Source organism: Thalassophryne amazonica, chromosome 3, assembly GCF_902500255.1.
Source record: "Thalassophryne amazonica chromosome 3, fThaAma1.1, whole genome shotgun sequence".
Taxonomy (NCBI): domain Eukaryota; kingdom Metazoa; phylum Chordata; class Actinopteri; order Batrachoidiformes; family Batrachoididae; genus Thalassophryne; species Thalassophryne amazonica.
The window spans coordinates 114,770,427-114,795,392 of NC_047105.1; the positions used below are offsets into that span (position 1 = coordinate 114,770,427).

Genomic DNA, 24,966 nt, shown 5'->3' on the forward strand with positions numbered 1-24,966 from the left:
TGAGTAACAGTCATGGAGTTTAAAGGATAAGTTCACTTTTTTTTTGCATCCCTTATTATATAAACATTTTAGCAAGCCTCTAAGTCTGTTTTGTTTTTATTTTTTTTTTAATAACTCTCAGGCTCAGTTAATGCTAAGTTGTATGCGTCATGCCGCATGAATTCGCTTCTGTGAGAAGTATTTTAACAAACTCATCTGAAATTGAAATCTGGAGAAATGGTTATAAACATTATTTGTAATGATTGGGCCAATTATACTGACCTAACTAATGTGATTGAGTTCACCACCTTAATAAACTAATGGAGAATTCTGGAACACTTGTTGAAAATGCTTTAATCCTCATTATTATTATTATTATTATTATTATTATTATCTATATTATCTATCTTTGTTAGTTGGCTATGTACCACAGGCTTTTAAGGTGGCAGTAATTAAACCATTACTTAAAAAGCCATCACTTGGCCCAGCTATCTTAGCTAATTATAGGCCAATCTCCAGCCTTCCTTTTCTCTCAAAAATTCTTGAAAGGGTAGTTGTAAAACAGCTAACTGATCATCTGCAGAGGAATGGTCTATTTGAAGAGTTTCAGTCAGGTTTTAGAATTCATCATAGTACAGAAACAGCATTAGTGAAGGTTACAAATGATCTTCTTATGGCCTCAGACAGTGGACTCATCTCTGTGCTTGTTCTGTTAGACCTCAGTGCTGCTTTTGATACTGTTGACCATAAAATTTTATTACAGAGATTAGAGCATGCCATAGGTATTAAAGGCACTGCGCTGCGGTGGTTTGAATCATATTTGTCTAATAGATTACAATTTGTTCATGTAAATGGGGAATCTTCTTCACAGACTAAAGTTAATTATGGAGTTCCACAGGTTCTGTGCTAGGACCAATTTTATTCACTTTATACATGCTTCCCTTAGGCAGTATTATTAGACGGTATTGCTTAAATTTTCATTGTTACGCAGATGATACCCAGCTTTATCTATCCATGAAGCCAGAGGACACACACCAATTAGCTAAACTGCAGGATTGTCTTACAGACATAAAGACATGGATGACCTCTAATTCCTGCTTTTAAACTCAGATAAAACTGAAGTTATTGTACTTGGTCCCACAAATCTTAGAAACATGGTGTCTAACCAGATCCTTACTGTGGATGGCATTACCCTGACCTCTAGTAATACTGTGAGAAATCTTGGAGTCATTTTTGATCAGGATATGTCATTCAAAGCGCATATTAAACAAATATGTAGGACTGCTTTTTTGCATTTACGCAATATCTCTAAAATCAGAAAGGTCTTGTCTCAGAGTGATGCTGAAAAACTAATTCATGCATTTATTTCCTCTAGGCTGGACTATTGTAATTCATTATTATCAGGTTGTCCTAAAAGTTCCCTAAAAAGCCTTCAGTTAATTCAAAATGCTGCAGCTAGAGTACTGACGGGGACTAGAAGGAGAGAGCATCTCTCACCCATATTGGCCTCTCTTCATTGGCTTCCTGTTAATTCTAGAATATAATTTAAAATTCTTCTTCTTACTTATAAGGTTTTGAATAATCAGGTCCCATCTTATCTTAGGGACCTCGTAGTACCATATCACCCCAATAGAGCGCTTCGCTCTCAGACTGCAGGCTTACTTGTAGTTCCTAGGGTTTGTAAGAGTAGAATGGGAGGCAGAGCCTTCAGCTTTCAGGCTGCTCTCCTGTGGAACCAGCTCCCAATTCAGATCAGGGAGACAGACACCCTCTCTACTTTTAAGATTAGGCTTAAAACTTTCCTTTTTGCTAAAGCTTATAGTTAGGGTTGGATCAGGTGACCCTGAACCATCCCTTAGATATGCTGCTATAGACGTAGACTGCTGGGGGGTTCCCATGATGCACTGTTTCTTTCTCTTTTTGCTCTGTATGCACCACTCTGCATTTAATCATTAGTGATCGATCTTTGCTCCCCTCCACAGCATGTCTTTTTCCTGGTTTTCTCCCTCAGCCCCAACCAGTCCAGCAGAAGACTGCCCCTCCTGAGCCTGGTTCTGCTGGAGGTTTCTTCCTGTTTAAAAGGGAGTTTTTCCTTCCCACTGTAGCCAAGTGCTTGCTCACAGGGGGTCGTTTTGACCGTTGGGGTTTTACATAATTATTGTATGGCCTTGCCTTACAATATAAAGCGCCTTGGGGCAACTGTTTGTTGTGATTTGGCGCTATATAAAAAAATTGATTGATTGATTGATTATTGTTATTAAAGTTGGGTGATGTGCTTAGTATTTATGTAACCCTACCAGTCCTGCAAAGCTTGATCATTGGTCATGTAACCCCCCAAAAAATTACTTTTCCAAAAAATACACTCATATTTTTCATATTCAGGACTGTGAAAACTCCGCCGATCCGTGGGATTCCGTAGATTTCATTGTGGGGGGGGGATGGGGTGTTAGTGATGTACTCTTTAATCGTGATCATCACTGAGTTTTTAAAATGCTTATGCAAAAAATGCTTATGCAAAAATGCAAAGCGTTCTCTTTTTTTACAACATCGTGTAAGTTTTATAAGTCCGCAGACACTGACCTGTGTGTTACAGATACAAAACAGTTTCCTTGGATCCGTGGAGTTTCGCGGAGGAAAAATGCCACTCAAAGTGTAGCTGTTGTCGTAAAGCAGGACTGGTTGGTTACTGCGGTGATGCTGTGTGGCTCCTGTGTGACGCTTAAGCCTAGTTTACACATAGATGGTTTTGTCGGCAGGCAGTACGTAGACCAAAGTTCGCGGTAGTTCAGGCTGTTTTTGCGGTGGAAAGGGGCGGACCATTTCACCGGCGTTTTGGCCGCCGTACTATCCGCAAATACGCGGATAAAACGCCGCTAAATCCGCCGAATAAAGCGCCGTTTTGACACCATAGCATCCGGCACACGTCAGGCAACGGGGATTAATACCCAGTTCTATCCTTTACAATCGCAGGTTAAGACGCGCGTGAGAACGCCGGTGTTCTGCTGCTGCCGATAATGCCCTGTGTACCGCTGGATTTATCCAGGCAAATCCTGCGTTACTCCAGGAACTTTTGCATATAGGCACCGCCCCCAGAGTATAATAGGCTGAAGCAGCAGGAATACATGCCTCTGTCACTGCAGGGGGAGGGAGATCATCAGCCTTTTCTTCTTTCCTTTTCCCCTCCTCAACGTGTTGCTCGTCTTCACCACAGGGCTACCCTCTGCTTCTGAACCAGACCTCTTGGCTGCCAATTTCCTTTTAGGAGGCATACTGGAGCTTCTCTGCAAAAATATCTGGAGCTGGCCGCGAGTGAGAGGCCTGCATGCAGCGCGCTAGTGTTTTTATATTGACCGCCGCCTATCGGCCGTTTGGAACGCTGTTAACCGGGAGGTGGCGTTTAGAACGGCGTACTGTCTGCTAGCGCCGCCGTTTTGTCTGCCTCTGTCGCCGGTTTAAACGCCCTTGAGGACGCCGATGTGGGCTCTATCGTCGTTTTACATGCCGTTGATTAGGGATACAACGCCGGCCGCCAATTGCGGCGGTGTAAACTGCGGCACTACAGGAAGGGGCAGGATGTAACGGCGATTAAAAAGTATCAAACGCTGTTGTTCGCGTTGTCTCCGTCGTCACTCGAATTCTCCGGGAGCGCTCCCAGAATTATTCAACATGTTGAATAATTTTTTCGACGATTCCCGGTAAAGCCGGAACTAAGCCACGCCCCCTAGTGCCGGCGCTAACAACGGCGTGTGTTCCTTAAGACGGACAAAAACTCTTCCGGGACGCTTCCGGGAGCTCTTACCGTCTATGTGTAAACGGGGCTTTAAGCTAAACTTAGCATGTGGACAACCCAAAATTTTAGAGCTTTCTAGTTTTTAAAAGAAGACTTGTGAAGCATGTCTCTGTCACGGATCGATGTTGCACAGAGAGAAGAGGGCGAGAAAGACTGTTTGAATGTTTGAAAAAGTCTTATAAGGACAAGAATTCCTGGAATTGTCGTTGGCTTCAACAACACACCTGAAAGAAAAGAAACGGGAAACGTAAACTGTGCCATCAGGCAGTGGTGGGCACAGATAACCTAAAAGTTAACTTCGATAACAGATAATCAGATAACTGAAAAGTTATCTTTGATAAAGATAAACCGATAAATGGATAAAGGGATTATCGGAAGATACAGATAACCGATAACTTGTAGTGTTGACTAGGGGGCGTACGCCGCACGGCCACATTGGATTACACTAACGGCTTAATACTTTTTGAATCCCAGCACTGCAGGCTCTGCTGCTGGGTAAAGGTTAAGTGACAAGCACAAAAGGATGCACAAAAAATAAATAAAACCCCAAACACTGTCATTATCTTCATCAAAAGCAGTAAATCACAGTATTAGAAGTCAGTTTATATTAAACCGTTTGTGGAGCTATGGCTCATATTACATTCACAAAACAAATGCACAAAAATAGACTTTTGAGCTGCTTTAGTTACATACCGTTTTTGTCCACAGTGTAACTTCTTTCAGCTTGTTCTCTACCGAGTGTTGCAACAGCGCTTCTGCTTTGACCTGTGAACTGGAAGCTATCTCTTTTTTTTCCCCTTAGTGTGCACTGACCCCTGCTGGCTTATCATTGTCACACCAGCTGGCGTTGCTAAGCAGTTGCTATGTAAGACCTCGGCTGTCTGGATGACGTGCAATTTCAACTTCCAACATAGTGAATTTAGCTTAATTTTCTCCCTCTAAAACCCTAAAAAAACAGACCTAGAAAGCTGAAATTTTAATATGTTGTATACACGGAGCTTTTCAAAAAGGTGCAGCATATCAAGATCAGATGATGATCAAGATCAACATGCACATAATAACATCATGAACAAATGAAATTAAGGAGTACAACATACTGTTTATTAAACATAGTTTATTAAACAAATATATCCTCAATTAAGTAACCCAAAATAAATATTAAACAAATTAATCAACTGCAAATAGTGAATTATCCACAAGCCTTTAACTGCAAAATATGAATATTGAAAATATCTCCCTAAACATGAATGTGAGTCTCACAAAATGTGAATATCATTGATAATATATATTTTTTCAGTTTATGGATTTCAGTTTACGCATCAAATACTGCAAGAAATCTTGATTACAAATCCTATCATGCAAAAAAAAATTTTTGTATTTAGTTTGTTTGTGGCGGGGGGGTTTGCGTTCACTGCAGTCAGTGAGGCAGGGAGGCGAGCCCAGGACGGGTCTCGCTTCTGGTGACAAGCCCGAGCCGCTCTGTTGACAGCAGCAGTTGAGGAGTTTGACTGGGACGATCCACTTGTCAAACGGTAACACAGGTGTCAAACTCGGGGAGGACGCCGCTAAATTTAGAAAATTGTTCACAGATTGTCATAAGTCAAGCGTTATAGAAAATAAACCCTAGTTACTAACCTCAGAAGTAACGAGCTCCAACCTTACTTTCATCTATATGAGCCGTCCTCGGCAGCTGGAAAAATATTAATCTGAACGGCCCAGTGACTTCTACAAAGTGCAAAAATGAAAGGAGACACCAGAAAAATAATCAATAAATTCAGGTGTAGTGACAAAATTTACTGCACACATCATCACTGGCCTCCTGCTGGTTATACTACAGCACTCAGTTTGGAAAAATGTGCAAAAATTGAATTTTAGTGATTTTTTTTTAAATCATTAAAATTACTAATAAAATGAGCAATATGTCATAAATTCACTTAAAGTATAACCAGCAGACCATTGATGACTCAACCCCACCCCCCCAAAAACAAACAAATACAAAAAAGAAATATTTTTAGCATGATAGTGTTTGTAATCAAGATTTCTTGCAGTAATTGATGCTTAAACTGAAAAAATATATATTATGAATGATATTCACGTTTTGCAAGACCTGCGTTCACATTTAGGGAGATATTCCAGTAATCACACATCTATTACACATTTGCTGCTTCTCCCAGCTCCTCGAGGTGATGCTGTTGCCCTTCATGAAAACCAACCTCTCAAAATTGGTATCTGAGAGGGTGGCTCTCTTGGCCCTCAAAATGTCCTTGCCTATCGAAAATAGGCGCTCAACCGCAGCACTGGATGGGATGGCCTGTGTTATTTTAATGAAGAGGTCCACCAGCACCTTCTCACCCAAGAAGGCAGCATCTGTCAAGACGTCCTTGAGATGGTCTCCAGCCAGATCTTAACCAGGTTCTGTGCCTTTAACTTCAGTGACCTGTGGCTCGTGCACTCCTGGGGCTGAGTGATGCTGCTGAAGAAGTCATCTGCCCCTTCCTCTTCATTGCTGGTGCTGCTGCTGCCCTCCTCCATCACGGTCTCCCTCAGGGATGTCTCCACGGCAGTCTCCATGGCCTTCTTGACTCTGCTGACCTGGCTATGGTCGTGTTTCTCCAGCCAGAACAGACGAAACTTGGGGTGGAAGGCAGCTGCCAGCTGGCACTCCTGATCTTCTGGGAGGGGCCCAAACCTTTTTGTGATGCCTGCCAGTATTGCATCTACCAAAGGACTGCAGTATAGGAGGCCTGTGGACTTGGCCTCCTTCAGCTTCATTATGGTAGCTGCAACAGTTGGCAGAAGGCTCCCAAGATGGCCTTGATCCTCTCCCTGAATTTTGTCCAAGGCCCTGGCTACATTGGACATTACCTGGGCATACTCTTTCAGGAAGCTGACCTCGGAATCAGTGAAGCTCTGTAGCTTCAGTAGCGCCATCACCCGGTGGACAGCAAACCCTAGCCCTTTTATGATGCAGCAGGTCATTGAGGACAACAACTGAGTCATAGGTGGAGTTCCATCTGGTACTGGTGGGGACTAAGAGCCTCCTCTTCAACTCATCCAAAATGGTGTCTGCTGACACGTTGCTGCGGCACTGCTGGTTCCACAGCGCCTGTGCCTTAGACATGGCCTTTCTGTAGGTAGACTTAAATTGCGCACAGGCAAGCACCTTGTCAGCATCCACGCTGGCTACCAAGTTGAAGGTGTGGGCTGCACACCTCATGTGGACTGGAAGGTTGTGGCCCAGGCCACTGGACTCCTCAAGGGCAGCCTCAACAGAGATGTACTCCACCTCACCCATGGTTCCAGCCTCAGGATCCCCCTCAATGTCCTCCATGTCCGAATCGGCAGCAGGCTCAGGAATGTCTGGCAAGAGCTCAGGTTCTGTGCCAAACTGAACAAATGCCTTAACAAAGTTGCTGCCATTGTCTGTCGTGGTCCTGGTCACCTTTTCCTGCAGGTGGAATTTATAGTGGGTGTCCACCATGGCCTCGGCGAGAACATCAAAGGTGTGGTGCCCTTTGAGCCGAGAGCAGGCCAGGACCGCGTGCTGTCTGGTGCGGGTCTTGGGGTCCAGCCAGTGTGCAGTCATCCCCATGTAGGACCTGTTGTGGGCTGACCAACAGTCCACAGTGGTCGCCACCCAGGGGACATCCTCGAACAATCTGTAATTAAAAATTATAAATCATAAATTAAACAAATTGTAAACATTTAAATGTAATAATGGACTATCTGTATCAATTATTTTAATAATTGAAACAAAAATTTGAGCATTAGACAACATTACGAATTTGCCCTAGTGACGATCCCATAATCCCTGCGTGCCAGAGAGTCGCTGCAGTCAATATAGAGAATCAACACGATGATGGTTTGTAAATATTATACTACAAAAATTTTTTTTTTTTATGCTTTTGTTTCATTCACGTCAGTAAGCGACGCTGCATGCTACCCTGAAAACGTGCTAAAACAATTATAACAAATAATCTGTCTGTTACGTTTAATCTGCGTGGAATTTAATAAACGCAAACCGAATTTCAGACATATTATATATATTAGTCTGGAACAAAGAGGACAAACAGTGCTGTAAAGAATAATAATCAAGACAAAGAGCAAACTTCACTTTCCCCCAGAACGACATGATCAGGAAGCAATTGTAGCTCACAGCAGCTCCCATGAAAAATACGGAGAGACAGACTGTGTCTTCTCACGTTTACATAAAACAAACAATAACAACGTCTATAAACGCAAAGAATATTCACGAGAGTTTTAGACACAATATAAAATGTTTTATATTGCAATGTTAATGGTGTTGTCCATGTGCAGCGGTTAAAGTGCATCGTGATCAAGCATCTCAGCAGTTCTCAATGTTACTGAGATCTCACAGTGCTGCGACCTGTCCAAGGTTTGCAGGATTTGAAACGTCAATAAGGTGAATTGCAATAATAAAACGATCATACAAACTTATTTTGGGATTATTATTGTAGTACCTTTACATATGCAAATCAAGTGTGCAAATCAACCTAAGTGTAATGAAATTGCATTTCTAAATGTGGAAAATCTGGATAAAAAGGAAGATTAGGAAAACATGATAATATTAAAAAATATATAATAAATTAATACACAAAACTGATTTCTCAGTTGACCTAATTAAGCGAATGGGCAGCAAAAGCTTATACACACTTATACTACCCATTTTAAGAGAGAGAGAGAGAGAGAGAGAGAGATCATTAGGATGCTGTCAAATCATTCTAAATGTAACATTTGCTCCACAGACATTTGTGTGAGAGAAGTCCAGATTCAAAAAAGCTTTGGATGAGCTAAATGATTATTGACGTCCAAATTATGGTGACGCATGTTGGCCGCCTACAATGTTGAGCAGAGATTATGTTATCACCCCTGTTTGTTTAACAGCCTGGAGCCCACAATTGTCCATATCTCATTATGAAATTTTTACTGAAGATTCATATTCTGAGCGCCAAAAACTGATTGAGTTTTCAAGGTCAAAGGGCAAAGACAGGAAAGTCTTGGGAAAGTTTGGAAAATCCCTATCTTCAACATTGAACAAATTTTCAAAAATTCATAACAAATCTGATCAAGATTACAGATTTTGTGGCCATTTAAATTTAACATTGAAAACCCTGTTTAATGTTTATTACATAACATCTTAATCAAACATGCCCCAGTCATTCTCATATTTGAAAGTGAGGTGCAGACTGGAACTTAATATTGCCTAACAAAGTTGGATCCAGATCTGTTCTGGATTGTGGATTTTGTGGACATTTGAATTTAACATTGAAAAAACCCATTCGGTGTACATTTTGCATTATGTCTCAATCAAAAGAGCCTCAATCACTCATTTGTGACAATGACGTGCAACTGGTGCTCGTCAATGAATAGAATAAGTTTGATCTGCAGCTGATCCGTATTGCAGATTTAGTGGATATTCAGTTCTTTTTAACATTGAAAAGCCCTTTTGATCTATATTTTGTATTGTGTTTTAGCCTATGGACTTCAGCCTTGAAAAGTTTTTCCAAGGTAAAAATTTGTGGAATTGGAAAATGGTATTGGTGGAGGTTTGCAGTCTAAGACCGCGGTGACCTAGTTAACAAAATATTTCTGGTCTGGCAGGGGTTCCTGTTAGCCTGGTGGCTTGCCAGGCTTGTAATATTGCAGAGGAATCATTGGACCTAGAATAATTAATGGCATGATTCCATACAGTCAGATACAGTAGGTGGTAGTGTGCACATCTAAAGCTGGTTTGCGATCCATTCATAAACAGTTTTATTGTTATTTATTTATAAATTTTCATCTTATTTTCTATCTGGTTGATAACATGACCAAGGTGAATGCGTTAAAGCAGCGATTCATATGTTTCATCATTCACGTGTCTTGAAAATGAAAGTCTTTTAGAAGTCACTAGCGTGACATAAGACAGTGTGACGTTGGCGTGAGTAAATGGGCAGGAGAAGTGATACAGGAAAAGATGGCCTGATGCGAACTCAGCCCCAGGTGTGAACTTGGCACAGGGCTAAACTTACCCCTAACCCAATCCTAACCCTAACCAGGCAGAGTTCTCTTGTTCCCTTTTTGAACACTGGACTTTAATAAGAGTGTGCTCTTTTCCTGTGTTAGGATAGTGGAGGCTCAGCCAGGACGGACTACAGAGCCATCCAGCTTGCCAAGAAGAAGAAGCAAAGAGGCCCATCAGCCTCAATAGGTAACACACACATCACCAATGCTTCTCAATGCTCCTAAAGCTGGCATTATTCGAGTCAGTATCTAAAAATATACCAGACAGTTTGATACACCTGAGCTCACACTGAAAAGATTGTTCTCCAGCCAGTGACAATGTTTATTTGTGATCACAGGCAGTGCAGGACTAAACCAGAGAAAAACTAAGGGTGCAAAACCTGTCAACACTCCAGGGTCATTGGCTCCCTCTAATGGCCGTTACGGTGAAAATGCAGCAACAGCCAATGGGGGTCTGACGCTGCGTGACCCTGTTACGGGGGGGCAGTATGTCCAGATTCAGCTGCTGCAGGTGAGAGCCTCAGGCATGTCATTGAAATGTATCTCCTGGATCTAAAAAGGTCACAAACCTGTATTGAGTAGCTGCCCAGAAAGGCATGTTGATCTCAGTGGTTGTGTTTCAGGATGACCCAGTCAGTGATGGTGACCTGGCCTTCCAGCTGAGCTCTCAGCCATCCAGCTCGCACTCTCAGCTCACTGTGGACCTGCCTGTCAACATTTTACAGGTGAGATAATCTGTCAACCACCATGACTGAAAGAAGTGTAAAAAGAAACACCTACAGGAAACATGCATACCTCCAGAAATTACCTCATAACGTGAATGCAGGTTTCCAGGGCAGGACTAGACAATGTTGAGATGAGGAGAGACATTTAAATAACATATAATACAGTAGGAATTACAGCTCTAGATTATCTGTAATCATAACAATACAATATTGTAATTTACAAGTGAAATATAATGACATATTCATTCTTATTTTGGTTTAGAAAATGCACCAGAAGGTATCTAGGGACTTGTAGAAAGTCCAGATTTTCCACACTTTACCACACAAACATCGTCTGCGTTCACCGTGGTCGCTTGAAAAAGTTTGCAACTTCTACATGCTTCCTTAATGAAACCCCCGAGTGACACATTTTTTGAAATTTGGTGTCTCTGTGCCACCACACTGGAGTTGAAATGAAGCAATCAAGATGTGCTTGTAATGTTAACATTAAGCATAGGAATTATTAAGAGTTTAACGGCACTACTACTCTAAGCAGTACTGCTTATTGGTACTTTCTGGAGGAAAAAAAAAAAGAATTGAATTAAGAGGTGTTCCCAAGACAGCTGGGAAATATAATCCTTCCAGCATGTCCTGGGTCTTCCCCAGGGCCTCCTCCCAGTTGGACGTGTCTGGAAGACCTCCCTAGGGAGATGACTAGGGGGCGTCCTCAACAGATGCCCGAACCATCTCAACTGGCCACCTTATCGTGGTGGAGGGGTTTGTGCCCTCCGGTGATCCTTGGAGCATTAGCTCCTGGTAGAGCCACCCTTGGCAGATTGGACCCAGAAGAGGAAACAGACAATGGGCAATTCAAAAAGGCCCTTTCTGATGGAAAAATATTCAGATGGAGTTGCCTCTCCTGGCTTAGGGAACCTGGGGCTTCCTTCTGTTGGTGCCAGGCCTGGGGGAGAGCTCACAGATGAGTGTCTATTGGCCAGGTCTATAACTGTAGGGCTCAGCCCAACAAAACAACATGGTGTCACCTCCATGTGGGCTCACTGCCTGAAAAGAGAGTGCAAAGTGTCTGGTGTGCTGTTCTCCTGGCAGTAGATGGGCAAATGTCCACACAGACTGATACTGATTGTGTTGTTTCATCTATATTGTAGATTAGAGAGAAAATTACAAAACGTTATTGCCCAGATACTTGTGTTCCTTACTGTAAATGCGGTTTTCAGTCACATTGTCCTGATACCACTCTTTATTTTCTGTAACAGGAACGAATACTCACGTTTGAGTTAAGTATAAATTTTAAGTAATGTAGTATTTGTATAGAATTTTCAGTAACACTTGAAGGTATCGTCATAATAGTGACATAAGACTGTCATAAGTGTTACATGACACAGTCATGAACATGTCATAAAAATTACGTCAATGTCATGAATGTTTATGACTGCTGTCATTAAGTGTCATTCGGTTTTAATAATGACAACTTGATATTAATCAAAGCGACATAACTAGAAGTTGTCTTTGGCCTTTTTGGTCTTTTTGGTATGCCAACTTGTCATTACAAAAACCGAATGACAATCACAGCAGTCAGAAACATTTATGATATTGACATAATGTTTGACACATTCATGACTGTCATGTAACAGCTATGACAGTGACATGTCACTGTTATGACGATACCTTCAAGTGTTACCGAATTTACAGTTATAAAATATTTGAAGACATACTTTGTGAAAGACCAGTTTAATGCCCTTTTACACCGGGCCAACGTAGACTTGCATAATACCACGTACTGGCTACGCCGAGTTTATGCAGCCCTGCGTGGCAGTACCCTGAGGGATGCAAAGGGGTCTGTGAAATAGGTTTTCGTGGGCTTTCGGCGTAGAGCACAGATGCAGTGTTCCACGCACGTCTACACAACACTCCGCTACTGTATGTAAATCTACACAACACTGCACTACTGTACACCAGCCCTCCGAAATTGTACACACTACGCCAGGGTGCAAAATCCTTTGCGGTTTTTTTTTTATCAGTACATACCTGCATTGATAGATCTTATTCATCTTGCTGGACTTTGCTGGCAGTGAAGCTTCAAAACCACGGAAGAAAAAGAGGCAAGCAGTCAAGCTTCCACGTCCACTAACTCCTCATGGACAGAACACCAGCAAGAGGACATGTCCACGTCCACTGCTCATGGATGGATCATGCGCGCGATGGCTGGCTGCAGCTCCATGGCGCTTTCACCTCCTCAAGTTCTCTCACGATTGTGGCACATTAAATAAAGTCCCATTAACTCCTGGAACTAATGTATTCTGACTTTTTCCAATATATCAAATCTATCTGCGTGTCCAGGCAGTCTGTAAAAACAGTGTCATGGAGCCAAGCTTTTCCCCCCTGCGTGCAGCGCCCCCCCCCTTCCCTGCACGCAACTTACACAGCCATTCCTGTGTACTAGGTACACTGCACAATATAACTACGCAGGCCCAGTGTGAAAGGGGCTTTAAATTCCACCTCTTAGTCACACATATAGAGAAAAAATTGTTAGATCAAGTACAATTGTGTTGTAGTAGAGTGTATCTCTCACTCACTCACTCACTCACTCACTCTCTCACACACACACACACAGAAGAAAATAAGCCTCTGACACTACTGATACTGAGCAGAGTTGCAGTGGATTGAGTCGTGCTGCTGCTTTTTCCTTACAGGAACCCTCAGTGATGACCGAGGATGATCACGGTTCTGACAACTCCCAGTTCACAGGAAGCACAATCAATCTTCAAGACCTGGAGTGACCTCACACTGCTGCAAGGTGCACTGAAATAGACTCTTGACCATTTCACTTTCCTTTAGTTGTCCTCAGACACAGTTTAGGACATCAAACATAACCTGAGAGATTTTACTACACCATGGATTTTCCGCACCTCTAATCAGGATTGAGAGGGCCTTTCCATACTTGTGATCACTTCAGGTTGTGACGGGCCAAAGGTGGATGCGGTCCCACAGATCATGCACCCTGGGGCAAAGATGGTTTCTTTGGTCAGATGATATGCCATGATTGTACCTAAATGAAATGAGAGGTCCTTAATGTAGTTTAACAGTGTCTGTTCCACGGTGCTACATTATCACTTGCACACACGGTGCACCGTCTTTGCTCTGGTTGCCTTACAGACGCCTCACGCTGTGCACACTACTACTGCCTGCTCATTTGCTTTATTTGTTGCAATTATAATTTTATAACTTTTTGATATTTTTCTATTGTTGCCATGCATCCATGTTGACGACAACATCGTGTACGTTTTTATGTACTGGTTTACATTTGTGTATTAATTCTTCTGTTTAATATTTATTTCATTGTGGGTTTACAGAATGGCAGAGCCAAACAGAGAGGAATTAAAGAATCAAAGCACAATCAATACTTGTGTGGTGAGGTCATCATTTCAACTTTTATACCCCCGCAAACAAAATTTTGGGGATGTATAAGAATCAGCCTGTCTATCACAGTGGAACGCCCTCTAAACTGTTTGGATTTGAGTGAAAGATCTGCATGAAGGGAAACAATTCTGGTATGACATCTCCAAGGGGATAATTGGATTTAATGCAAACTTTTCAATTGCATGAAAATAGGTTGATCAGTTTGTCTACTCAGATATTTAATCACAAAAGCAACTTGTGGGTGTGAGAAATTTTAGGTATATAAAATTTACCCATTATAATTGGGATTTGAAATGTCAAATTGTAAACACATTTCTCTGTCACAAAATAAGTGGGTGACTGTTTCAGTGATACGACATGTGCATTTAGTATCTGGGCCAATAAGGTTGAAAATTTTTGTCACGTGGGTCAGTAAATCTCTTTGGTTTCTCCCTTGTTTTTCACTCTGGGTCGCCACAGCAAATCAAGTGGATTTGCATGTTTAATTGGCACAGGTTTTACGCCCGATGCCCTTCCTGACATGTATCACCATTACATGGAGAATGGGCAGGGGTGGGGTTTGAACCGGGAACCTTCTGCACGGGAAACAAGCACATTAGCTGCTTGGGTACCACCCCCTAGAGACACAGCGTTATGCAATATTTTAAAATTTTCTTATCTTAAGGCAAGCTTATGGTGTGACACAAAATTGAAAAGGGCACAACCAGGTTTTACAACAGTTATTATTGTCAAATTGTGTTCCAGAAGAATTTTACACTGGGAGAAATTGAGGTAATCCATATTAATTCCAAGTGGCCTGTGGAGAAACTGGGAAGAGCTAACATTTGCTTTTTGGTATGCTTATGTATCTTGGGTCAAGGATGAATGCTGAAGAAACAAAATTGATATGACTATTTTTGGAAAATTAGTAATATTAGCTAACAACGGTGAACAATGGACGTTCTGCTGCAATGCGCATTGGGAATTTGGGGTTTTAAATGTTATTGTGGTTTATGTTTAACAGTGTTGTTACTATTATTGATTTGTGCTTTTGTAGTTAAACTAGTTCAGTCAGTTTAGTTGTCATGTTGCTGTAACCATGAGTGAGTTAAGTGTCATGTTGCCATTACCATTAGTGAGAAATGTAGTGTTTGATGTCTTCTGCCACTGTCTGTTTGTGGGTGTGTTAAAATAAAGGCACGTGTTTGTGGCAGAATGAGGAAAGACAGAAAGCTCTGTGTGCGTGTGTATAAGTTCAATCACGGAAAATGGGGGGAGAGCTGACATTTGCCATTTGGTATGCTTATGTATTTTGGGTCAAGGATGAACATTGCCAAAACGTAACGTTGATATGACAAATATTTTTGGAGAAACTACAGATATTAGCTAACAACACTGGACAATGGATGTTTATACTAACATTCTGGACCCACATGGCATTCCAGCAGGGGGCAGTAAATCATCTATGTATTGAAAATGTGTTTGCGTGCATGATTTTATCTAGTAAGTTCAATGTAAGTACATAATATAAATACATAAAGAATACATGGATGACACAAGAAAGTGAGAACGCATTTCCATTGTGGTCCATTTAAAAATCAAATGACAGAATTAATGTAAAATAATAATGATGATAATAATAGTGTGTATATGATAATAACCTAAATGTATAAATACATTAAGACAGTAAATTAACATTTAAAAAAGTACGTAATTAACATGAAGGGTTGAGTTCTAAAAACTTGAGGTCTAAGGTCCTAAAAATACTGGACTCGCACATGATTCCAACTCATAGAAACTGCATAATTTATTACCACCTTTGAAAAATGTCAGCTAGCTATTTTATAAACAACAACCCAATCTACAGCCCGTGGATCCCCATGGGCAACATCAGAATCAGAATAGCCTTTATTGTCATTGTAATTTGCATTGCAACATGCTAATTAGGTCCGCCAAGGACATAAAAATCATCGCCGTTTATTTGTCTGTTAGCAGGGTTACATCAAAACTACTGCATGGATTTGGACAAAATTTTCACCACAGATATATATTAGGCCATGGAAGACTCCATTCAATTTTGGATGTGATCCAGATACGGATTCTGGATCAGGTTTCACTTTATATAGGCTTTGAAGGATTACATCAAAACGTCTTCATGGATTCTCACCAAACTTTCACCACAGATAAATAGTAGGCCATGGAAGACTCCACTGAATTTTGGAGGTGAACCAGATCTGGATTGGCAGACATCAGTAATGTGTTATGTCTGTTATTTCTGTCCCACCAAGTTTCACCCCCTTCTCTTCAACACAATAACTTAAAAACAAAAAAACCTCTGTCATCTTGTAACTCACGAAATTAAAAGTTCAGTAAAGTGATTAGACATTGGTGAACTTTAATATATATAATCGTACAAACTGCCACTGGCTGGACATGTCTGAGATCTTAACAGCACATGCATGATGGAAATTAGGAGCAGGTGTGAACAAAGTGAGCTTGAAATGAGCTTGTTGGTCAGCATTTTGACACGGGTTACCAGATAAATGTAAAACCAGCAGCTTACATGAATCTTCCAGTTGTAAAGTTGGAGGTGACTCAGGGCCCAGAAGAATTTCAAGACAGGTGCCAAACTGGTTAATTTTCTCCTAAACAGGTAAGCGTCAACCTTCAGCAATGGTTAGCTTAGTTTTCCTAATTTATCATGATTAGGAGTGGGGATGGGTGTTTTAAGTAATTTCAGCAGTCGAGTACTCGTACTAAGTGGTCTCATGCGAACAGTCTAGTTATAAAGTCTGTCCCACCGAATAATGAGCCACGCATGGGTGTGTCAGCGATTAAAGTCAAGAGCAGGGAGACTTTCATATTTTGAACAGCAGTACCCATTTGAAACGCTTGGTGGCAGTCGTACCTTTTTAAAGGCTATTTTTACCCCCACAATATTTCTCACCAGCAGGTGGCGCCAACACTAAAATGGATACTCCCACCATGTTGCAAAAAGATTTAGTGGCACATAATTTATTTCATTTCCTCATGAGATTAGAAATGTAAATGTAACACTATATTTTTTAATTGTGTGGCCAATGTGAAGCCACTTCTATCACATCTGGTGATTTTAACAGCATTTATATCTATTGATGTGTGTGCAGGTAAGTTTATTTCCTCTTTTATATTTGACCAAAACATTCAAGGTGTGCTTGTAATGCAGGTGGTTAGATTCAGTTCATGGGATATAACAAAAATATTGCTTTCGCCACCTCAACCACATGACGGTGTCCTTGGCACTACATTTGTGCTGGCAGCATAACTGTGCCTGCTTTTTCTAAGTGACCCAAGTGCCAACAATGATGACTTAGGGAAAAATAAAAACCAAAGAAATCGCCTTCCAATCGCCTCCAGCCACATCTCAGTGCACACAATAATGACCATGCAGCCACGCTGGGCCATATGAAATTATCCATGTGAACTTTGTGATCAGGACGGTGGGTCCACGCGGAGGGTTCATGATATGAGCTTTGCTGCTCCAGACAGGAGGCGTCGCTGACCGCAGATGTGACCAGCCACTTTATGAGCGCATTGGACACTTGACATCCGTGTGAATAAGAGCTGCTCCAGGCAGGTGAGGTGACCCACAGCAGCCATGAACTTTGTTGGACTGAGCACCGGTCACTTCGTGTACGAGGGAGGGAGGGAGGGATGTTTATATTTCATTTTATTTCATACATGTAGTTTCATTAAAGTCCTTGCTTACATCTATGGGCATGAAAGAAGGAGGAACAGACGGACAATACTTCCTGTACTCTCTGCTCTTTTTATATGGGGGATTAAATTTTCCATGCTTCCCTGCTGCTGGGACAGGTCCTCACTGCGGTCTCACATCTGTCTCTGTGTGTTCCTGCGCATGTACATGACCGTGCACAAATTCTTCACAGCAGGATCCGCCCATATTCTTCGTGGTCACACAGCATCCATACACACCTGTGCGACTACAGCTGGAATTTTTTTGGGTTTCACCCATTCGGCCTGTTTCGCCCTGGATCGGCCTGTTTCACTCACATTCATGTTATGTGTGAAGGGACCTGTAAGGATGTTGAACATGAGACCCCAGTCATGTTTTATGGCGCGTAGATGTAAGACCATTTTACACATTCTGATTGTTTTAAGTATGCTTTCACAAAAGGGATTCAGCAACTCTGAGAGCAGATGGTAAAATTGCAGCATCTTTCACTGAAAATAAAAGCAAGTATGCATCCCTCAGGAGACAAAGAAATAAAAGTAGGACAGAGGCAAGCAAATAATCCTGGAATCAGCCGTGCTTACTTCATCCGTCCAGACAAAGTGCGTAATCTGTGGGCCCAGTGCTGTAGGGGCCCCCTCATGGCTTCTTCCTGCAGCTATTTGATTTCTCGATGAACAGGTCAGTTGAGCTCAGCCAGATATGCTGTTGCCTGTTGGCTTTTTTTCTGGGCCTAACTGAAGAACTGCCTTCTTGCAATAAACAGGAGGGAAAAAACATTTAGAGCTATGTCCAGGCTTCTAGAGCACAATGTCAGCTCTCCACAAGTCCAGTTCCTCCTTTGGAGCAATCGTGAGAAGTCGCACAAAAATATAACAAGTTTAGGACCATACAGACTTTACATCATTGAGGAAGGAGGACTAAATTAACACCCAGGAATTAACAAATTTTTGTTCTAAAGACTAACCAGAACCTCAGGATTTTTTTTCTTCTATCTTCCAGCAGCTAAAGGGACTTACTTACTATAAATACAGTAAAACTGTAAATGTTCTAGATTGGTCTACTGCAATGTTCTATTTTCTAGTTTACTGCAGTCCAGCATTAGGGGTCTCCAGCTGGTTCAAAATGCTGATACCAGACTTTTGACAGGAAGCAGAAAGTTTGACTACGTTACACCCATTTTGGCATCTCTTCACTGGGTTCCTGTCCCTGTGAGGTCAGATTTTAAGGTTCTGTTATTAACCTATAAAATTATTCACAGACTAGCACCTCCCTACCTAACTGGCGTAATTAAACCCTACGTACCGGCCTGCGTCATCAAGGTGCAGGACTACTTTGTGTCCCTAGGGTGAATAAAAAGTCTGTGGGTCACAGAGCTTTCTCTTATTGTGCCCCTGTTCTGTGGAATGATCTCCCTAATCTCACACACATACACACGAGCCTCCAGTAAAAAAAAAGAAGAAAAGAAAAGAAAGAAAACATACTTATGAGGCCTTTCACGCTTGAAAAGTGTAAAAGATTAGATATGAATACAGATCAGCATACTAAATCCTCAAGCATTGCTCTTTGTTTGATGGCCTGTTTCTGTTGTATAATAAAGGATAAAAAAGGATCATACACACTAAATACCAAAAAAATGTATGTTTGAAGTTGTTAAAAAGATGCTCGCTCACTCACTCTGAAAATGGATCCAGGGGAAGAAGTTAATTTATATATATTTGACCAGTTTTAATGCATATACTGTTGTGTGGGCCGCCAGAAGAGGAGGTACTGCTGGCCCACCACCAGAGGGCGCCCTGTCTGGAGTGCGGGCTCCAGGCACCAGAGGGCGCAGCCGCCTCACAGGAGCAGCCAGGGTGACAGCTGTCACGCATCACCTGCAACAGCTGTTACCAATCATCCGATCAGCAGGGGTACATCAGCAGGAAGACGTCTCCACCTCTTTGCCGAGATATCGTTCTACCTGGAAGGTAACGTACCTCAGCTGTCTGCTTGACAATATCCTTTGTGACTTTTGTGCATTATTTTTGGACTGTTTTTCCAACGAGAGGTGGAGGTAGCATTCCTGCCGTGCTGATTCCTGGGTGCAAACGCATCCTCATTCACTTGCTTTTTGTTCCTCGCCAGCAGTACCAGATCCGACACGCGGAGGCAGTGGCCACCTGGGAGTTCGGGACTTGGCGGCTCCAGTATTCCCGGGGTCTGGTGGCGGAGGAAATCGTGTGGTTCCGGTTCTGCTTTGGACAGGCGTCTCCTATCTTCGAGCCTGCCCACACGACACCTTGTGAATTGACTATTTTCTATTGTTGCAATCTGTTGTATTTGTTGTGCACATTCACAACAGTAAAGTGTTGTTATTTGACCTATTCCATTGTCCGTTCATTTGCGCCCCCTGTTGTGGGTCCGTGTACCTACACTTTCCCAACATGTACACCAAGTAACATCTACGAGGTCTGTTAGAAAAGTATCCGACCTTTTTGTTTTTTTCAAAAACATGATGGATTTGAATCAAGCGTGCTTGCATGAGCCAACCTTGAACCTTCGTGCGCATGCATGATTTTTTTCACGCCTGTCAGTTGCGTCATTTGCTGGTAAGCAAGCCTTTGTGTGAGGACATGTGCAGTGCGCTCAGTGGATTTTCATTTCAAGGAAAATGGCGGAACGACTGGAGCAGCACAACTGCATCAAATTTTGCCACAAACTGGGCAATAGCCAGGTGGAAACCATTCAGATTATTCAGATGCCTTTCGGTGATGATCCTATGGGCATCACACATTAAGGAGCGGTACAACCGGTTTAAAGATGGCCGCACAACAGTGGAGAGCGAGCCACGCTCCGGTCAGCCATCAACATGCTGAAATGACAAGATCATTTCCAAAGTGAACGCTGTGGTGATGTGGGACCATCGTGTGACTATCCGAGAAATTGCGGAAGAGGTGGACATCAGCACTTTTTCGGCACATTCCACTGTGACAGAAGATTTGGCCATGAAAAGAGTGGTGGTGAAATTCATGTCGAAGCTGCTAATGGCGGCGCAAAAGCACCTTCGTGTTGAAGCCTCTCAGGACATGCTGGACTCAGAAAAATGATGCCCACCTCTTCCACAATTTCTCGGATAAGCCACCGAAAACCGTCTGAATCTTCCAAATGGTTTCCACCTGGCTGTCGCCCAGTTTCTGGCAAAATTTGATTCAGTAGCGCTGCTCCAGTCATTCCATCATTTTCCTTGCAAAGAAAAACCGCCGAGAGCACTACACACGATGTGTAACCACATAGTTGTAGCAACAGGTGTAACCACATCGTGCAGCTGCCGTGAAGAAAAAAAAAAATACATGCTGTGACGGTTTTGTGCACGCGGGAACACAGCAACTTTTCACAGCAGTTGTGTGATGTGTAACACATCATGCAGATTTGTCATGCTGTTGGCTTGTCCTGGTGCTGCAGCACGTCGCTCACAGCCCGACAAGCATGTCCTGTCAGACGTGACATTCAGATCGCCTGCTGCGTGTATAATTGTAAGAAAGCCCGTTTCTTCCTCCCATCGAGATATATGTTTTTATGTATTTACACACAAGCACACATGCGTGCGTGCCTGTCAAAACACGGGATGTGTGCTACAGCTGTGATGTCCAGAACCTGAGATGTCCCAACAGGTAGCAACAGGTGTACGAGGCATTGGAGGCAGCTACGAAATTACACATTTTGCACACGATTCCTGCTTCATGCGCACTTTCTGCGCAAATTGACCAAATTCGCACTATGTGTGAAGGGGCCCTTAGCAGCGCTTTATTTTGTAATTATATTTAGTGTTTGTTTGCTGTTACTTTCACATGCCTTATCTCCAAGTCTGTTGTCATGGAAGGTCATGAAAATTTCAGGAATATGACAGTCCCACAGCTGAAGGGTCATAAGCAAGGTGGAGCCTATACCATTGTCATTGGGCAAGAGGTGGCGTACACCCTGGACAGGCCATCATTCTGTCACAGGGCCAACACATACACGTAATTTAGAGTTTCCAAGCCGGAGCACCTGAAGGGAACTCACAACAACATGGGGAGAACATGCAAACTCCATGCAGAAAGGTCGAGATAGGATGTAACCGCGGGACCTTCTTGCTGTGTGGTGCGACCCACTAAGCCAACACACGGTTCCTCGTTAGTCCACCACACAGAATTTACAGTCACAATTAGAGGTACAGTCTCATGGGAAGACAGGAGCTGAAAAAGGGAAAATACCAGAACCTGGTTAATGAAGCTTAAACTAAAGGCCAGCATGCAGTAACCTTCCCAGCTGAGGTTGGATGCAGACGTTTCGCATCAACGTCAGTTTTTTACTTTATGATAAAACTAGATCTCACTCCAAAACAGGTGAGGAAATCAATAAAGGATATAGGACCAATTGCAGAGACCTACTCCAGATGGCTATGGCTGAGAAGACGGTGTTTTCTGGAACCCTGCAGGTGAAGGATTGTTATACCTTTGCTGCTTCCACTCAGGAGAGATGTGCAGGTTAAGGGGTGAAACACCAAAGACCCTGAGACACCTGTTGAGGATGCAGAGGGGTTCCTGAAGACGTCTCAGTCCAGTCTCATAACCTCATGTACTTGTAGCTACCATATCACAGAAGAAAATCAGTCAAATGATTCCATCAGGATACTCAAAGTCTGAGCAGTTTCTACATGTGGCAAAGCATCTTTGATGTTTAATTTGCCTGTAATAAAACATGAAGCACCACACTCATTTAAGGCTGTTTGATATCCATGAATTTTACAGTCATGTCCATAAGTGTTTTGACAGTGATACCGTTTTTGTCATTTTGCTTCTGTACACCACCACAGTGGAGCTGAAATAAAACATCAGTAAAACATGTTTGCACTTGTATCTTTAACTCAGTGTTTTTCTGTTGCATCATGAGTTATACAGCTTCTATGGTGGAGTGGCAATGAGAAAGATCATCTTTAAAATATGTGAAATTTCAGGAAAAATTTGCTAGAAGACACATTTGAGACTCAAAGTCGTGTTTGGTTATTTCTTTCGACAAGTCAGTTGTTGATTACACGAACATTTCAGAGTCACTGAATGCATTTTGGACTTCGTTTCCATCAATCAATAAGAAATATATGAACAGTATGGTAAACCTGTCTGGAGCAGAGAGTTCTCACAAACTGAGGGACTGCACATGATGGACTCCAGGGGCCTCATGTACAAAACGTGCAGACGAAGTGGTGTACATCCGTCTCCACGCTAACATTCAGATGTATCAAATGTGAACTGACCGTGGAAATGTGGGGTGCCCCACACCAAGTTCATGGCTGGTGTACACACGTTTCTACAGCTATTGGTCCATAGCGGTGATGCTGGGAGCTGTTAATAGTGTGAAAACAAGAAGTCATGAGAGTGATGTGCACATCAGAGACACTGATGAACAATTAACACACCCATATGTTTACAGTCATATGGGTGGATATAAAAGCATACGCAAAGTGATGAGAAAAATGGCATTAACCGTGGCTGCTTTAGCATTGTTAGAACACCTTGCAAATGGTGCAAGATGAAGTGAGTGTGTATTCAGGGAATGCAAGGATTTCCTTGCAAATGATGATAATAGCTCATAAGCTGATTTGATTACAAAAGCCAGTGTTACTGGAGTTGTGTGCAGAATTGCAGCCAGCCCAGAGCGCAATACGAGGAGGAGCCAAGCAGTTGTCTGTACCCACACAGGTGTTGACCATGCTGGGCTTCCTGGCAACAAGCGCATTCCAGCGGGAGCTGGCCGATCGGTCAGGAGTGTGCCAGTCACCCTTGAGCCGAGCCATGCCAGATGTATGGAACGCAATCATCTGAATGTCATCCAGGTATATCACACAACATTAAAGTGCAATTTGCAGAGAAAGCCGGTTTCTCTAATGTAATCAGAGCTATTTACTGCACACGTATTGATATAAAGGTGCCATCATATGATAAATTTGTTTTTGTTAAGAGGGAACAATTTCATTCCATCAGTGGTAAAATCATATGTGATGCGCAAATGCAATGGGTTGAGTTGGGAACAGGCAGGCTGGCACAGTGCACGATGGATGACTGCATGGTGGTTAAATAGTTTGTTCATATAATTGTTCTGAATGAAAACGCAAGCACATTTAGACATGTGCACATTCAAATATGTTTTTGTTATTTCATCCGCCAAGGATGTAATAAAATCATTGGTGTTTATTTATTTATTTATCTGTTTGTTAGCAGGATTATATCAAAACTACTACATGGATTTTGACAGAATTTTCACCACAGATACATAGTAGGCCATGGAAGACTCCCATAAATTTTGGAGGTGATCTGGATCCAGATTCCGGATCAAGATTTCACTTTATATAGGCTTTGAAGGATTATGTCAAGACTACTTGATAGGTTCTCCCCAAATTTGCACCACAGATAGATATTATGGGATGGAATACTCCACTGAATTTTGGAGGTGATCCAGATCCTGATTGGCGGATGTCAGAAATCTCTGAGTGCTCTTGTTCTTTATGTGTTTTCTTTTTCTTAATGGTGACAGTAGAGCTATAGATTCCTAACAGGCCCTGATTGTGTCCCCGTGTTCAGTATTTGTCAATAAACCCGTGTGTAAAGTTGTGAATGTTACACACTATCAGCCGCAGCGGACCTCATTTCTTTTAACTTCTGTGTGTGTGTGTGCACTGCTCTGAACTCATAGTGGCCTCACACACGCTCCCACTAACAATTTTCCTGTTTTATGTTTTTTCCCCATTTGCAAGTTTAACAAATAAACTATCCCTGTGTGTCTCCATGTCATTTTCAATCATCGGACCTTGCACTCTATATAAATTCTTTTTTGTGTTCATCTTGACTGATCTGATGGAGGGGGATTCCCAGCTCCCAGGGCCTATTTACATGGATTTGCATATTTAAATAGGGATGTTGAAAGGGAAAGAGCTTGGTGCATGTGCATGTGCTATCAATTCCACATTGATTGGAATATACAAACGGAACGTGCTTGGATCCATGCGTACGCACACAGATACAGATTCTTTATTGTCATTGTAATCAGTACAATGAAAGGTAAAGTGCAAGCCTTTCAGTGCAAATATAAACCTGAGTAAACCACGTACAGACTTTAAAGATCTGAAGAAGAAAGGTAAAATAAACATAAAATTTAACCAAATGAAAGAGGTGTGTCCAAATGAAAGATACATCTGAATTTTTTTGTGCTTCCGCCAGTTGGAGGGTTTTGGTGTATGACTTGTTTTAGTCACAAATCTAGAAAAGTTATTGTACATCAGGCCCCTGGTCTGCTGATAAGGG

General features: G+C 42.2%; 1 protein-coding gene across 1 annotated transcript in view; it reads left to right on the forward strand.

Moving 5' to 3' along the window:
• Positions 1 to 13,916, forward strand: part of si:dkey-156n14.3 (zinc finger protein ZXDC) — a 40,838-nt gene extending 26,922 nt beyond the window's left edge. The window contains exons 7-10 of the mRNA XM_034167342.1: positions 9,896 to 9,980; positions 10,132 to 10,304; positions 10,417 to 10,518; positions 13,209 to 13,916. Of these exons, the coding sequence (XP_034023233.1) occupies positions 9,896 to 9,980; positions 10,132 to 10,304; positions 10,417 to 10,518; positions 13,209 to 13,295 (447 nt within the window). The 3' untranslated portion in view covers positions 13,296 to 13,916. The remainder of the gene's footprint in view (positions 1 to 9,895; positions 9,981 to 10,131; positions 10,305 to 10,416; positions 10,519 to 13,208) is intronic.
• Positions 13,917 to 24,966: the final 11,050 nt, after the last annotated feature.